The sequence below is a fragment of the Coregonus lavaretus genome (genome assembly GCF_964263955.1).
Source record: "Coregonus lavaretus genome assembly, chromosome: 8".
In the NCBI taxonomy this organism is placed as follows: Eukaryota; Metazoa; Chordata; class Actinopteri; order Salmoniformes; family Salmonidae; genus Coregonus; species Coregonus lavaretus.
This window is the reverse complement of record NC_139995.1, coordinates 51526199-51543269: the sequence shown is the minus strand read 5'-3', so window position 1 is coordinate 51543269 and position 17071 is coordinate 51526199. Positions and strand designations below refer to the sequence as shown.

General features: G+C 44.5%; 1 protein-coding gene across 2 annotated transcripts in view; it reads left to right on the top strand.

Annotated features, from left to right (window-relative positions):
* Positions 1-17071, top strand: part of LOC311133652 (potassium voltage-gated channel subfamily KQT member 2-like) — a gene marked incomplete at both ends in the record, with an annotated part of 64196 nt that overhangs the window by 25683 nt on the left and 21442 nt on the right. For both annotated transcript variants that reach the window (XM_084167183.1, XM_084167182.1), the window contains 5 exons: positions 1347-1522; positions 6872-6997; positions 7774-7884; positions 8084-8179; positions 16288-16382. In XM_084167183.1, coding sequence (XP_084023309.1) covers positions 1347-1522; positions 6872-6997; positions 7774-7884; positions 8084-8179; positions 16288-16382 — 604 coding nt within the window. The remainder of the gene's footprint in view (positions 1-1346; positions 1523-6871; positions 6998-7773; positions 7885-8083; positions 8180-16287; positions 16383-17071) is intronic.

Sequence of the window (17071 nt, the reverse complement as noted above, 5' to 3'; positions counted from 1 at the left end):
CCTCCTGTGACTTGAACCCAGTAAACCAGGGATCATCAACTAGATTCAGCCGCAGGCCGATTTTTTTATTGAGCGGATTGTCAGGAGACCGGAACGGATTTTCAGGAGACCGGAACATGATTACAAATAATATAATATTTGACTAAATAATTTCAAACCTTGCTTACATTTTTATACGATCACATACAGTATATCTAGGGTTGCAAAGGGAGGGTATATTACTGGAAACTTTCCAAGTTTACTAGTAAACTACCAACATTTTCGTATCTTTCAAGGATTTTATTGTAATCTATCACAAGACATGTAGTGGCCTTTTTGGGTACTTCAGATTAGTACTCTGGCCCTCTGTGTGGCCTTATCACATAGTTATCACAAAATAATTAAATAAGATGATAAAAAAATATACATATCGAATGACAAAGCTATAAACCATCAACTTAGTGAATAGCATTTGTATTTTAATATGAAATATGAAACATGAAATATCCTTAGCACACCTTTATTTATTTTACTATGTCAATGTCATTGTCTATGTCATTGTTGTCAATGTTTTGGCATCAAACTGGTGGCTTTGTGAAAAAAGTCAATAGTTGGAAGAATTGCAGAGTTAATTGAAAATAATGCCATTGTTGATTAGATGCTTTTTCATTTATTAGACCATATGTTCTATCTACCAGAAACTCATGGGCACAGATATATAAAAAATGAATACTTTATATAAATAAATACAATTAAGTTACTCAAGTATAAATTACCAAAGTTACGATAGATTACCATATATTTTCTGGTAATTACCAAAATTACCGAAGATTCCTGTAACTTTGGTAAATGAACGGTAGCTTTTCAACCCTACATATATCTCTTTACAATGTGTGGGAATAATTTGGAACAGATTTCCAAAATTAAAAATAACTTGGAGCTGATTTGCTGATGTTTTTACAATATTTTATGTCCAACAATAAAAATTGCTCAGAAATATGCTTAGAAAACTTGGGGGGGGGCCAAATAAAATCAGTTGGAGAACCCCGCAATAAACTGTTGAGAAGGGATGTTTTCAGGGAAAATGTGGGTCAGGTTGGGTACTGAACTCTATCTCTTGAAGATAGAGATTCTTGACTTCCTCACAACTGAATTCTGATTTCAACTCTGTTGTCCATCTATTGTCTGTGTATTTTATATAATCTTAATGCTGATTATTTTTTATGTCCTGTGATATTAAAAACTACCATTATATAGCATACAAATATACATCCAGTACATGCACAAAAATAAAACAAATGTGTGCAATGAAATATATACTTTTTGAATGATTCTGAAAATGTCTGAAAAATGTCCCTCTTTCTCAGACGTCATGGTGCTGATTGCGTCCATCTCTGTGCTGGCGGCGGGAACCCAGGGGAATGTGTTTGCTACGTCGGCCATCCGGAGTTTGAGGTTCCTGCAGATCCTGCGCATGATCCGGATGGACCGCCGCGGAGGCACCTGGAAACTCCTGGGATCTGTCGTCTACGCTCACAGCAAGGTAATCAAAGACCAGGGCTGGATGGAGTGTGTGATTGATTGATTGATCTGATGCCTGTACCTCGCCACCCCAATCTGGCTCCTTGCCCGCATTGCAGCATGTTTCTATAAATCCAATATCTGGACTTGAGCTTCCGCAGACAAGTCAAGTCAACTAATACCACATGTCAAATGTGTCGATCCAAGTTAATTGATCACACAGCCAGCCGTATGACATTAACACTGACCCCTCCCTCTAACCAGATTGATTGACAGGCGACTTAAACAACCATCTGTCAAATAACAACTTCTGGGGACATTACATTACAGCTCTCAGATTGTTCTAATACATCTACAGCACAGAAAACAACACACTCATCATCAAGCTCCCCACAGGGCGTGCTGTGACTGATCTCGAACCCACTTTAACTAACTAGATGTACCCTCCAATTTATCAAAGGCTCCTGAAGCTTGGGTAGCGTCCCAAATGGCACCCTATGCTCTATGTAGTGCACTACTTTTGACCAGGGCCTATAGGGCTCTGGTCAAAAGTAGTGCACTATATAGGAAATAGGGTGCCATTTGGGACAAACATTTCCATTTGGGACAAACACTTGGCCTGATAAATGGAGCACTCTCAATGGGGAATTAAGTGTCTCCCAGTTTCTCCCAGAGTGGTTCCTTAAATGTCTCCCAGTGATGCATAGCAACACAGTCCCCATAGAGAGCCGGGGAGAAGAAGAGCAGAGAGCAGTGGAGTGTCTAATGACGTCTCCTGGTAGAGAGGAGTGTCAGGGCAAAATGGTTCAGGTCCTGAGTCTGACAGTTCAGAAGCCAAAGCGGCCATGGACTATCGAGTCTTATTGGATTTGGCTCGCCACACCGTTCCTGTCTTCTGCCTGCCTGTTGAGATGGAACAGCTAGATGGCTGTGCAGCCTTGTCATGTTGCGATATATTAACACTGATAAAGGCAGTGTTTTTCTCCTGCAAGTTGATATTTAACAGAGCCTTGGGATTGAGCATAAGCAGAATTCACTGAGGCAGGAGGTAGGGAGGAGGCTCTAACCCTACTTCTGACTTGGCTGATAGCCAAGTATTTGATCCCCTGCTGATTTTGTACGTTTGCCCACTGACAACGAAATGATCAGTCTATAATTTTAATGTTAGGTTTATTTGAACAGTGAGAGACAGAATAACAACAAAAAAATCAAGAAAAACGCATGTCAAAAATGTTATAAATTGATTTGCATTTTAATGAGGGAAATAAGTATTTGACCCCCTCTCAATCAGAAAGATTTCTGGCTCCCAGGTGTCTATTATACAGGTAACAGGCTGAGATTAGGAGCACACTCTTAAAGGGAGTGCTCCTAATCTCAGCTTGTTACCTGTATAAAAGACACCTGGCCACAGAAGCAATCAATCAATCAGATTCCAAACTCTCCACCATGGCAAAGACCAAAGAGCTCTCCAAGGATGTCAGGGACAAGATTGTAGACCTACACAAGGCTGGAATGGACTACAAGACCATCGGCAAGCAGCTTGGTGAGAAGGTGACAACAGTTGGTGTGATTATTCGCAAATGGAAGAAACACAAAATAACTGTAAATCTCCCTCGGCCTGGGGCTCCATGCAAGATCTCACCTTGTGGAGTTGCAATGATCATGAGAACGGTGAGGAATCAGCCCAGAACTACACGGGAGGATCTTGTCAATGATCTCAAGGCAGCTGGGACCATAGTCACCAAGAAAACAATTGGTAACACACTACGCCGTGAAGGACTGAAATCCTGCAGCGCCCGCAAGGTCCCCCTGCTCAAGAAAGCACATATACAGGCCCGTCTGAAGTTTGCCAATGAACATCTGAATGATTCAGAGGAGAACTGGGTGAAAGTGTTGTGGCACCATGTACTGTCAAATCTTGGGTGAGAACCTCCTTCCCTCAGCCAGGTCAATGAAAATGGGTCGTGGATGGGTATTCCAGCATGACAATGACCCAAAACACACGGCCAAGGCAACAAAGGAGTGGTTCAAGAAGAAGCACATTAATGTCCTGGAGTGGCCTAGCCAGTCTCCAGACCTTATCCCATAGAAAATCTGTGGAGGGAGCTGAAGGTTCGAGTTGCCAAACGTCAGCCTCGAAACCTTAATGACTTGGAGAAGATCTGCAAAGAGGAGTGGGACAAAATTCCTCCTGAGATGTGTGCAAACCTGGTGGCCAACTACAAGAAACGTCTGACCTCTGTGATTGCCAAAAAAGGTTTTGCCACCAAGTACTAAGTAATGTTTTGCAGAGCGGTCAAATACTTATTTCCCTCATTAAAATGCAAATCAATTTATAACATTTTTGACATGCGTTTGACTGGATTTTGTTGATGTTATTCTGTCTCTCACTGTTCACATAAACCTACCATTACAATTATAGACTGATCATGTCTTTGTCAGTGGGCAAACGTACAAAATCAGCAGGGGATCAAATAATTTTTTCCCTCACTGTAGGTGGGACAACCACATATCTTATTCATAGTAAGTCACTCTGGATAAGACCGTCTGCTAAAAGACAAACATGTAAAATGTACATTTAAAAATGTACTGGTGCTCTGTTTACACTAAATGCATATGGTTGATAATGTGTTTGAGAACGTTATAATACACTGTATCTATGTAGCATCACGCTTGTTTTTTTTTAGCAAATATGAGTCGTTTGTTCTATATCGAAGTCAAGAAGTGTGAACAAAGTTTTATATTTTGTTTATATTTTAGAGTCAAATAAATGGTCGGGTTACTTGCAACAAATGTAGCCTATATAATCTGTCAATGAACGACTCATTCATTGTGTCCTCACAAACTTGGTACAAAATTCCATGTGAAACAGCCCAGAAGGTAGAGGTCTGTTTAACTAATCCTCCGTTTCTGTTCTAAACCAGCCAGGAGAATAGGGAAGCTGTTGAAAAAGAAAAATACTGTCCATTTCTATCTTTAACAAATTTATGCTTATCATGAAAAGCTTATTTTTTGTTGTTTAAATATGCATGAGTTGACAGACACCGCATCCGCTGTTTGCTCATTCAATTTGGGGGTTTGGACAGTGAATAAGAGTGGGTTAAAATGGTAAGTTGGTTGTTAGTTACTGTCTATTGTGTAAAGGGAGTTTCTCACTTTCAAAGAGGGCATGCCAACCTAGGCTTCCACCCATCCCCTTTGAAGAGGGGCAGGCGTCCCAGTGGATTGTGTAGCCAACTAGGTTATTTCCTCATGCTGATTGCAGCACCTGGACAAGGACAAAGTGGACCTGAGACTCTATCTATCCAGCACTGCATCTTTTACTACCAGGCTATAACCTGACACATTTATAGGGTACAACGTTCACTGGATTGAAAAAAGCTTAGGTTTCAATGACTTTTCTGTGGTAAAAAAATCAGTATTTGATAATATCAGTGAATATAACAGTGATACGATGTTTTAACTACATAAATGATAATATCTTGATTGGCATGATATGTTATAGAATGAATATACATTGGCATTGGGGACTCATGTTGGTAACCCTTGGAGATGTTGAACTGTCCTTTTAAACTTTCCATAAAACTAGTAGTGTAAGATACGGCTCTTCTGGCAGTACCTCACATTTATAAATGGAACCACCAGTGTTGGGGAAGCTACTCTGAAAGATAATTTACCAAGCTACCAATTACTTCACACTGAAAGCTACACTAAAGCTACCCTTAAGAAAAATATATACTGAACAAAAATATAAACGCAACATGTAAAATGTTGGTACCATGTTTCATGAGCTGAAATAAAAGATCCCAGAAATTTTCCATATGAACAAAAAGCTTATATCTCTCAAATGTTGTGCACAAATTTGTTTACATCCCTGTGAGTGAGCATTTCTCATTTGCCAAGATAATCCATCCACCTGACAGGTGTGGCATATCAATAATAATAATATGCCATTTAGCAGACGCTTTTATCCAAAGCGACTTACAGTCATGCGTGCATAAATTTTTTCGTGTATGGGTGGTCCAGGGGTTCGAACCCACTACCTTGGCATTACAAGCGCCGTGCTCTACCAGCTGAGCTACAGAGGACCACCATATCAAGAAGCTGATTAAACATCATGATCATTACACAGGTGCACCTTGTGCTGGGGACAATAAAAGGCCACTAAAATGTGCAGTTTTGTGACACAACACAATGCCACAGATGTCTCAAATTTTGAGGGTGCATGCAATTGGTATGCTGATTGCAGGAATGTACACCTGAGCTGTTGCCAGAGAATTTAATGTTAATTTCTCTACCATAAGCCGCCCCCAACGTCATTTTAGAGAATTTGGCAGTATGTCCAATCGGCCTCACAACCGCAGACCATGTGAAACCACGCCAGCCCAGGACCTCCACATCCGGCTTTTTAACCTGCGGGATCGTCTGAGACCAGCCACCCAGACAGCTGATGAAACTGAGGAGTATTTCGGTCTGTAATAAAGCCCTTTTGTGGGGAAAAACTGGCTCCCCAGTGGGTGGGCTTGGCTCCCAAGTGGGTGGGACTATGCTGCGTCCCTGCCCAGTCAGGTGAAGTCCATAGATTAGGGCTTTATTTATTTATTTCAATTGACTGATTTCCTTATATGAACTGTAACTCAGTAAAATCGTTGAAATTGTTGCATGTTGCGTTTATATTTTTGTTCAGTAATAATTTACTTAACTAAAGTTACTTTGAAAAAGTAGTTCACTACATCCAAACTACTTGGTGAAAAATCTGAAATGGCATAGACTACAAACTACAAGAACAGATCACTTTGGGGTCATATGTTAACAAAATGTGTCATTTAACCTCTTAAACACAAAAACTATGTTTTAAGTGAGAATTGGGCAGGTCTAATGCTGAAAAAGAAAGGAAATTGTTGCCTAAGCATATACAACTTTTGCAAAAAAAGGTAGTGTGTAGTTCCAGTATTTAGCTACACCACTACATGGCAAAAAAAAGTAATGAACTACTGAAAACACTACTTAGATGTGAATTTAGTTAAACTACCACCAAGCTGCTGGAAAATGTAATTAAATTACTAGTTGAACTACATGTAGTTCACTACTCCCTAACACTGGTAACCACATTCACATCCTTTAGTTTCATACTTTTTGCATCTGCCCGTTAGAGAGAGAGCCCAATACAATACTTTTTTATTTTAAAAATAATATTGCTTTTGTACTCTGGTCATAAAATAAATATGCAAATAGCTGGCATCTATTCATTTAATAAAGCAAGTTTTCTCGCAAAGGTAATATTGCTTCGATACTCTGACCTTGAAATGAATATGCAGTTGCTGTATTGTTTGCGTTCCTTTCTGACACCTTGACCTTTAACCTTTTGCAGGAGCTGATCACGGCGTGGTACATTGGCTTCCTCTGCCTCATCCTGGCATCCTTCCTGGTCTACCTGGCAGAGAAAGAGGACAATGACCAGTTTGAGACCTACGCAGACGCACTGTGGTGGGGCCTGGTAAGTCACTCTGAGCCTGGTTCCACATGTCCTTACAAACCATACCCAGCAGTTGCTAATAGGAGAATGTCTGTCCCCACAAAACACTCAGCGGTTGCTAATAAGAGAATGTATGTATGTCCCCACAAAACACTCAGTGGTTGCTGATAGGAGAATGTATGTATGTCCCCACAAAACACTCAGCGGTTGCTAATAAGAGAATGTATGTATGTCCCCACAAAACACTCAGCGGTTGCTAATAAGAGAATGTCTGTAGGTCCCCACAAAACACTCAGCGGTTGCTAATAAGAGAATGTCTGTAGGTCCCCACAAAACACTCAGTGGTTGCTGATAGGAGAATGTATGTACTGTATGTCCCCACAAAACACTCAGCGGTTTCTAATAGGATACGTTTGTCAGGTCCCAACAAAACATCCTGCACTTGTTTTAAACTGAATTTGTGGACGTCCCCATGAAATAGCCAGTTCTTTAACAGCAACATTTCAGTCACCACACCCAGCATTTCTTAATAGGATAATTTCTATAGGTTCTTATAAAACACCCAGTACTTGTGTGAACTGGGAATCTAAAGGAAGAGGAGATTAGTGTAATTCAACCTTGGGACTTAACATGACCGATGGTATCTTCTTATGTCACCCTTCACGAGAGACGATCTGAATAACAGCCTCGGAGAATGATTGTCTTGTTACATGTAACAGCTTTGTGTGAGATGAAAAAACACTGTGAATATTGATAACAGAGGTGTAATTCAAGATGTCTGCCAATTGCCTTCTCAGATCACCCTGACTACCATTGGGTACGGAGACAAGTTTCCCATAACGTGGAATGGACGTCTTCTCGCCGCAACCTTCACCTTGATTGGAGTATCTTTCTTTGCACTTCCAGCAGTAAGACGCTTTTATCCAAAGACATGACTGAAGTAACTTATTAATGTGCACTGAAGATACTCAGAAAATGAGTGCCCAAAGCATCTGCAATTTGATAGTCAAGTGTTACTCTGAAGTAAGAGTTCATAATATAACTGTGAATTAGTCATGTTTTCCAGAGGCTTGTTGTTGTGACTAACGGCTTGTCTGTATCTCTAAGGGTATCTTGGGCTCTGGCTTTGCCTTGAAGGTCCAGGAGCAACATCGACAAAAACACTTTGAGAAGAGGCGGAATCCTGCGGCAGGGCTTATTCAGGTAAATAAACCAGGAGCGGGTAAGCTCTAAAAAACAACATTTAGAGCGTTTTCACTCAAATATGGTATCCTGGTGATATGGTATCTTGGTGATATGTTATCCTGTTGATATGGTATCCTGGTGATATGGTATCTTGGTGATATGGTATCCTGGTGATATGGTATCCTGGTGATATGGCATCCTGGTGGTATGGTATCCTGGTGATATGGCATCCCGGTGGTATGGTATCCTGGTGATATGGTATCCTGGTGGGGTTCTATAGACTCTGGGATCCTGGGAATTTCACAAAATACTCTTTGCTTTCACAATAATGGAAATTAACAGCTTCAGGGTACTCTTTCCAAGACAAACATTCTACATGACGTTCCCATGCTAGCTTGTTCAAATGTGGCAAAACGTTCCATGTGGCAGGCACCTTGTCACAATACCTGTTACTCTAGTCCTGGATCCTGAACCAACTTCTCAGTCAACTACTAGAATGAACACCAAACACTCCAAGAGCCCAATCAGACAATGATGTGAAAACACCAAACACTCCAAGAGCCCAATCAGACAATGATGTGAAAACACCAAACACAGGCCAGAGAAAGACAGCTTAGACAGTACACACACAGTGACACGGTTGATAGATATCGGAGTGTGTGTTGCTTCTGCCAAGACATATGAGTAATAGGGCTCACTTAGTAATTCCCTTCTTGCTGTTCATATGTGCTTGGCTGTTTTGAAATGCATATAGTGTACAAGCAAAGATTTGTATGAAAACATAAAGGAAACGCTGTATTCATTACCTTCCTTTTAAAACCATGCACTGCTCTCTCTCTCTCTCTCTCTTTCTATTTCTCTCTCTCTATTTCTCTCTCATTCTCTCCATTTATTTATATTTTTTCAATTTATTATTCATCCTGCTCTCTCCTCTATTTCATCTCTCTCTCGCTCTCCTCTATTTCATCTCTCTCTCTCTCTCCTTTATTTCATCTCTCTCTCTCTCTCTCTCTCTCTCTCTCTCTCTCTCTCTCTCTCTCTCTCTCTCTCTCTCTCTCTCTCTCTCTCTCTCTCTCTCTCTCTCTCTCTCTCTCTCTCTCTCTCTCTCTCTCTCGCTCTCTCCCCTCTATTTCATCTCTCTCTCTCTCTCTCTCTCTCTCTCTCTCTCTCTCTCTCTCTCTCTCTCTCTCTCTCTCTCTCTCTCACTCCTTTATTTCATCTCTCTCTCTCTCTTCTCTATTTCATCTCTCTCTCTCAATTCAATTCAATTCAATTTCAATTCAATTTAAGGGCTTTATTGGCATGGGAAACGTATGTTAACATTGCCAAAGCAAGTGAAGTAGATAGTAAACAAAAGTGAAATAAACAATAAATATTAACAGTAAACATTACACTCAGAAGTTCCAAAAGAATAAAGACATTTCAAATGTCATATTATGTATATATACAGTGTTGTAACAATGTACAAATAGTTAAAGTACAAATGGGAAAATAAATAAACATAAATATGGGTTGTATTTACGATGGTGTTTGTTCTTCACTGGTTGCCCCTTTCTTGTGGCAACAGGTCACAAATCTTGCTGATGTGATGGCACACTGTGGTATTTCACCCAGTAGATAAGGGAGTTTATCAAAATTGGGTTTGTTTTTTAATTCTTTGTGGATCTCTGTAATCTGAGGGAAATATGTGTCTCTAATTGTCACGAATTCAGCCGAGGCTGCCCCTCCTCCTTGCTCGGGCAGGTTTCGGCGTCACCGGCTTACTAGCCACTACCGCTCCATTTATCATCACTCCATTTGTCTTGTCTTGTCTTGTCTTGTCAATCACACACACCTGGTACTCATTCCCTCATTAGTCTGTGTATAAGTGTTCCCTCTGCCCCCTTGTCCTTTGTGAGTGATTGTTCATTGTGAGAGTGAGTAGCTCGGTTGAGCTACTCTTTCCTTGTATGTAGCCAAGGTGGATTTTTTCCTTGTGCTAGTTTTGTTTTGACGCTTGCTGCGCTTTATTCATGTACACTGAATAAACTCTGGATTTCAGTGTTTTACCTCCTGCGCCTGACTCCGTCATTCACACCTCATCACAGAATCACTCTCTATAGAGTCAGCAGGAGAGGAGCGCATGCCTGGAATAGTGACAAGGGTCCAGGAACATTCCACTATGCTGGCCAGCTTGGGGGAAGCGATGGATCGGGTTCTTCAGGTCATCCAATGCCTGGAGAGAAGAGGAACCGATCCGTCGAGACCAGCTGGCCAACCGGATCCAGCCACCTACATCACAGCACCTGGAGGGATCCTGATATCTCGACCACGGGCGTTCGATGGGACGCCGGCTCTATGTCAGGGATTCCTTCTCCAACTGGAGCTGTACTGCTCCAGTGTCAGGCCGGCGCCATTAGATTGAGAGCAGGTGTCCGTCCTCATTTCCTGCCTCTCGGGGAAAGCCCTGGAGTGGGCCAATGCGGTTTGGAGAGAAGGTGGAGCCGTGTTGGAGGACTACAGGGAGTTCGCCCGCCTATTTCGGCAGCTGGTCCACTTGAGGCAGGGTACGAGGATAGTACAGGAGTTCGCACTGGAGTTCCGGATTCTGGCAGCAGGATCCGGGTGGAACGAGTGGGCCCTGATCAACCAGTTCCGGTGCCATCTACGGGAGGACGTCCGACGGGAGCTAGCCTGCCGTGACACCAGTTTGTCTTTTACTGAACTGGTGGACATGGCCATTCGTCTGGATAACCTGCTGGCAACCAGAGGACGTCCTGGAGGAGGTCTGCCCGTTCCCGCCCCGACCAACGCGGATCCAGAGCTCATGGAGCTGGGTGGTACCGCGCACCAAGAGAGCGGAAGACGACAGCGCCAGTGCCAATCGGATGGCACGAAGGGACATATCACCCCAGGTATTGAGCACCCACACTTGTTCATAGCCCTCTGCTGCGCACTGTACCATACCCATATACTTCCCTGATTACATGAGAGTTCCCAAGTGTAAGGCGCTAGTAGATTCAGGCACAGCTGGGAACTTTATGGATAAAACTTTCGCACGCCGCCAGGGCATTTCATTAGTCCCCTATCCATTCCACGCCCCATCAGAGCACTCGATAGTCGACCATAGGGTCTGGGTTGATAAAGGAAGTCACGGTACCAGTCACCATGATCACACAGGAGACACATTGTGAGCAGGTCACTTTTTCCATCATTGAGTCTCCTGCTTTCCCTGTGGTGTTAGGTATTCCGTGGCTAGCACTTCACAATCCCACTTTCTCATGGCCGCAGAGGGTTCTCACGGGGTGGTCGCGAGAGTGTCAGGGTAGGTGTCTGGGTGTTTCCGATGGTGCAACCACGGTGGAAAGTGCAGACGGTGCCTCCACCATGCGCATTCCCCCCGAATACCATGATCTGGCACAAGTTTTCTCCAAGAATAAAGCAACTAAATTGCCACCTCATCGGGCGGGGGATTGCGCAATAAACCTTCGGGTAGACGCTGTACCTCCCAGGAGTCATGTGTATCCCCTGTCGCAGGCAGAGACTGAGGCTATGGAGACATACAGTGGGGGGAAACAATTATTTAGTCAGCCACCAATTGTGCAAGTTCTCCCACTTAAAAAGATGAGAGAGGCCTGTAATTTTCATCATAGGTACACGTCAACTATGACAGACAAAATGAGGGAAAAAAATTCAGAAAATCACATTGTAGGATTTTTAATGAATTTATTTGCAAATTATGGTGGAAAGTAAGTATTTGGTCAATAACAAAAGTTTCTCAATACTTTGTTATATACCCTTTGTTGGCAATGACACAGGTCAAACGTTTTCTGTAAGTCTTCACAAGGTTTTCACACACTGTTGCTGGTATTTTGGCCCATTCCTCCATGCAGATCTCTAGAGCAGTGATGTTTTGGGGCTGTCGCTGGGCAACACGGACTTTCAACTCCCTCCAAAGATCTTCTATGGGGTTGAGATCTGGAGACTGGCTAGGCCACTCCAGGACCTTGAAATGCTTCTTACGAAGCCACTCCTTCGTTGCCCGGGCGGTGTGTTTGGGATCATTGTCATGCTGAAAGACCCAGCCACGTTTCATCTTCAATGCCCTTGCTGATGGAAGGAGGTTTTCACTCAAAATCTCACGATACATGGCCCCATTCATTCTTTCCTTTACACGGATCAGTCGTCCTGGTCCCTTTGCAGAAAAACAGCCCCAAAGCATGATGTTTCCACCCCCATGCTTCACAGTAGGTATGGTGTTCTTTGGATGCAACTCAGCATTCTTTGTCCTCCAAACACGACGAGTTGAGTTTTTACCAAAAAGTTCTATTTTGGTTTCATCTGACCATATGACATTCTCCCAATCCTCTTCTGGATCATCCAAATGCACTCTAGCAAACTTCAGACGGGCCTGGACATGTACTGGCTTAAGCAGGGGGACACGTCTGGCACTGCAGGATTTGAGTCCCTGGCGGCGTAGTGTGTTACTGATGGTAGGCTTTGTTACTTTGGTCCCAGCTCTCTGCAGGTCATTCACTAGGTCCCCCCGTGTGGTTCTGGGATTTTTGCTCACCGTTCTTGTGATCATTTTGACCCCATGGGGTGAGATCTTGCGTGGAGCCCCAGATCGAGGGAGATTATCAGTGGTCTTGTATGTCTTCCATTTCCTAATAATTGCTCCCACAGTTGATTTCTTCAAACCAAGCTGCTTACCTATTGCAGATTCAGTCTTCCCAGCCTGGTGCAGGTCTACAATTTTGTTTCTGGTGTCCTTTGACAGCTCTTTGGTCTTGGCCATAGTGGAGTTTGGAGTGTGACTGTTTGAGGTTGTGGACAGGTGTCTTTTATACTGATAACAAGTTCAAACAGGTGCCATTAATACAGGTAACGAGTGGAGGACAGAGGAGCCTCTTAAAGAAGTTACAGGTCTGTGAGAGCCAGAAATCTTGCTTGTTTGTAGGTGACCAAATACTTATTTTCCACCATAATTAGCAAATAAATTCATAAAAAATTCTACATTTTCGGGATTTTCGGGATTTTCGGGAAAAAAAATTCTCAGTTTGTCTGTCATAGTTGACGTGTACCTATGATATAAATTACAGGCCTCTCTCATCTTTTTAAGTGGGTGAACTTGCCCAATTGGTGGCTGACAACTTTTTTTCCCCACTGTACGTCACCGAGTCCTTGTGCCAGGGGTACATACGTCCCTCCACTTCACCCGCCTCCTCGAGTTTATTTTTTGTGAAGAAGAAAGACGGCGGTCTGCGCCCGTGAATTGACTATCGACCACTGAACAAGGAGACTATTAGATTTAATTATCCTCTCCCCCTCATTCCATCAGTGGTTGAGTCATTGCATGGAGCGCGCTTCTTCACTAAATTAGATCTCAGGAGTGCGTACAACCTGGTGCGTATCCGAGAGGGAGATGAGTGGAAGACAGCATTCAGCACAACCACGGGGCATTATGAATACCTGGTGATGCCCTATGGTTTGATGAATGCTCCCTCAGTCTTCCAGTCCTTTGTGAACGAGGTGTTTCGGGACATGCTTGGTCGCGGTGTAGTGGTCTACATCGATGGCATCTTGGTGTATTCCGCTACGCGCGCCGAGCATGTGTCCCTGGTTCGCAAAGTACTGGCCCGACTGTTGGAAAATGACCTTTATGCTAAGGCAGAAAAGTGTATGTTTTTCCAGCAGTCCGTCTCCTTCCTCGGAGACCGCATTACCACCTCAGGTGTGGAGATGGAGGGAGACCGCATTGCAGCCGTGTGTAATTGGCCAACTCCAACCACGGTAAAGGAGGTGCAGTGCTTCCTTGGCTTCGCCAACTATTATCTGAGGTTTATCCGGGGATTTGGCAAGGTCGCAGCTCCCATTACATCTCTGTTGAAGGGTGGGCCGTCCTGGCTCCGCTGGTCTGCTGAGGCTGACAGGGCCTTCAGTAACCTGAGGGAACTGTTCACCTTGGCCCCGGTACTGGCCCACCCCGATCCATCACTACCGTTTGTAGTGGAGGTGGATGCGTCCGAGGTTGGGATGGGAGCAGTCCTGTCTCAACCCTCGGGCACGCCACCCAAGTGCGTTCTTCTCAAAGAAGCTCAGCCCGGTGGAGCAGAACTACGGCGTTGGTGATCGGGAGCTGTTGGCTATTGTCCGAGCTCTGACCATGTGGAGACATTGGCTCGAGGGGGCTAAACACCCATTCCTCGTCTGGACAGACCACCGTAACCTGGAGTACATCCGGGCAGTGAGGAGGCTGAATCCTCACCAGGCCAGGTGGGCCCTATTCTTCACCCGGTTTGATTTCACACTGTCATACATTCCGGGTACGAAGAACGTGAAGGCAGACGCACTGTCCCAGCTGTATAATACAGAGGAGAGGCCCAGAGACAATACCCCCATACTGCCAGACTCATGCATTGTGGCGCTGGTAGTATGGGCAATGGACGCGGATATAGCGCAGGCATTACGCACAGATCCATCTCCACCGCAGTGCGCCCAGTGTAAGGCACCTCCCAGCGGGTAAGTTAAAACCTTTAACAGTTCCACAACAACCATGGTCTCATTTGAGTGTTGATTTTTTAAACTGATCTGCCTCTCTCTCAAGGGAACACCACCATCCTGGTCGTTGTGGACCGCTTTTCGAAGGCCTGCCGCCTCCTTCCTCTGCCCGGTCTCCCCACGGCTCTGCAAACTGTGGAGGCCCTGTTTACACATGTCTTCCGGCACTACGGGGTACCAGAGGATATAGTGTCTGACCGGGGTCCCCAGTTCACGTCAAAAGTTTGTAAGGCGTTCATGGAACGTCTGGGAGTCTCGGTCAGCCTGACCTCTGGGTTCCACCCTGAGAGTAATGGGCAGGTGGAACGGGTAAATCAGGATGTGGGTAGGTTCCTGAGGTCCTATTGCCAGGACTGGCCGGGGGAGTGGTCGGTGTTCCTGAGCCCGCGGTTTGTAGGGCCGTTCAAAGTCCTGAGGAGAATCAACAAGGTCACATATAGGTTATTACCCTCCCCTGATTACCGTATTAACCCCTCGTTTCATGTATCTCTCCTCAGGCCGGTGGTGGTTGGTCCGCTCCAGGAGTCTGAGGTGCGGGAGGTCCCTCCACCTCCTTTGGACATCGAGGGGCGCCGGCGTACTCTGTCCGTTCCATACTGGATTTGAGGCGCCGGGTGGGGGGCCTTCAGTACCTCGTGGAGTGGGAAGGGTACGGTCCGGAGGAACGGTGCTGGGTCCTGGTGAGGGATATCCTCGATCCCTCTCTGTTGAGTGACTTCCATTGTCGCCATCTGACTCGCCCTGCTCACCCGTCCTCCTGGCCGTCCCCGAGGCCGGTGTCGGCGCGCTGCTGGAGCTGCGCGTCAAGGGGGGGGGGTACTGTCACGAATTCAGCCGAGGCTGCCCCTCCTCCTTACTCGGGCAGGTTTAGGCGTTCGTTGTCACCGGCTTACTAGCCACTACCGCTCCATTTATCATCACTCCATTTGTCTTGTCTTGTCAATCACACACACCTGGTACTCATTCCCTCATTAGTCTGTGTATAAGTGTTCCCTCTGCCCCCTTGTCCTTTGAGTGATTGTTCATTGTGAGAGTGAGTAGCTCGGTTGAGCTACTCTTTCCTTGTATGTAGACAAGGTGGATTTTTCCCTTGTGCTAGTTTCGTTTTGACGCTTGCTGCGCTTTATTCATGTACACTGAATAAACTCTGGATTTCTGTGTTTTACCTCCTGCGCCTGACTCCGTCATTCACACCTCATCACACTAATATGGTCATAAATTTGGCAGGAGGTTAGGAAGTGCAGCTCAGTTTCCACCTCATTTTGTGGGCAGTGTGCACATAGCCTGTCTTCTCTTGAGAGCCAGGTCTGCCTATGGCAGCCTTTCTCAATAGCAAGGCTATGCTCACTGAGTCTGTACATAGTCAAAGCTTTCCTTAAGATTGGGTCAGTCACAGTGGTCAGGTATTCTGCCACTGTGTACTCTCTGTTTAGGGCCAAATAGCATACTAGTTTGCTCAGTTTTTTTGTTAATTCTTTCCAATGTGTCAAGTAATTATCTTTTAGTTTTCTCATGATTTGGTTGGGTCTAATTGTGTTGTCTCTCTCTCGCTCCTCTATGTCATCTCTCTCTCTCTCTCTCCTCAGGCCGCATGGCGCTTCTATGCCACTAATCTCACCCGGCCAGACCTGGAGTCGACGTGGGATTATTACGAACGCACCGTATCCTCGCCGATGTACAGGTATTGATATATAGTAAATCAGCACCTAGATTTAAATTGGCCCCGTCTGCTCCTCTCCGGTGTCAGCTGAGACGGATCCAGCTATCGCTGCCTCCATCGATCCACCACTCTGACCTTTGCACATTCCTTTCCCCTCTATCTGAAGGTTAATGAAGATGTCTAATCAGCATCTATGTAGAGGCTACGGGCCTGATTGATTGTTATTGGTCCAAGTCAATAGAAGTTTAGTTATAGTAATAACAATCTGAAGGTTAATGTAGATGTCTAATCAGGATCTACAGGTAACTGCCAAAATGAAAGAAACGCCAACATAAATTGTCTTAATAGGGCGTTGGGCCACCATGAGCCGCCAGAACAGCTTCAATGCGCCTTGGTATAGATTCTACAAGTGTACATTTCGTACTAAATTCTGGCATATGTGGAGATTGTAGGATTTGCGTGTGGCACAAATTATTGGCATTTATCAAACTGTCGCACGCAACATATATTCATGTTTTCATTGAGAAATCAGATACATACTATATTTGTGGGTTCGTGAACGAGTGCTACAACCCCGCCTGGAAAACACCCTCCATTCACCTGTTTATGGTAACAAAACCACTATCATTTGCTGTATGATTTGGAGATGTTGGAACTGGACTACGATCGTTTCTAAAAGAAATCGCAATAGAAAATTAGATCACAATTCT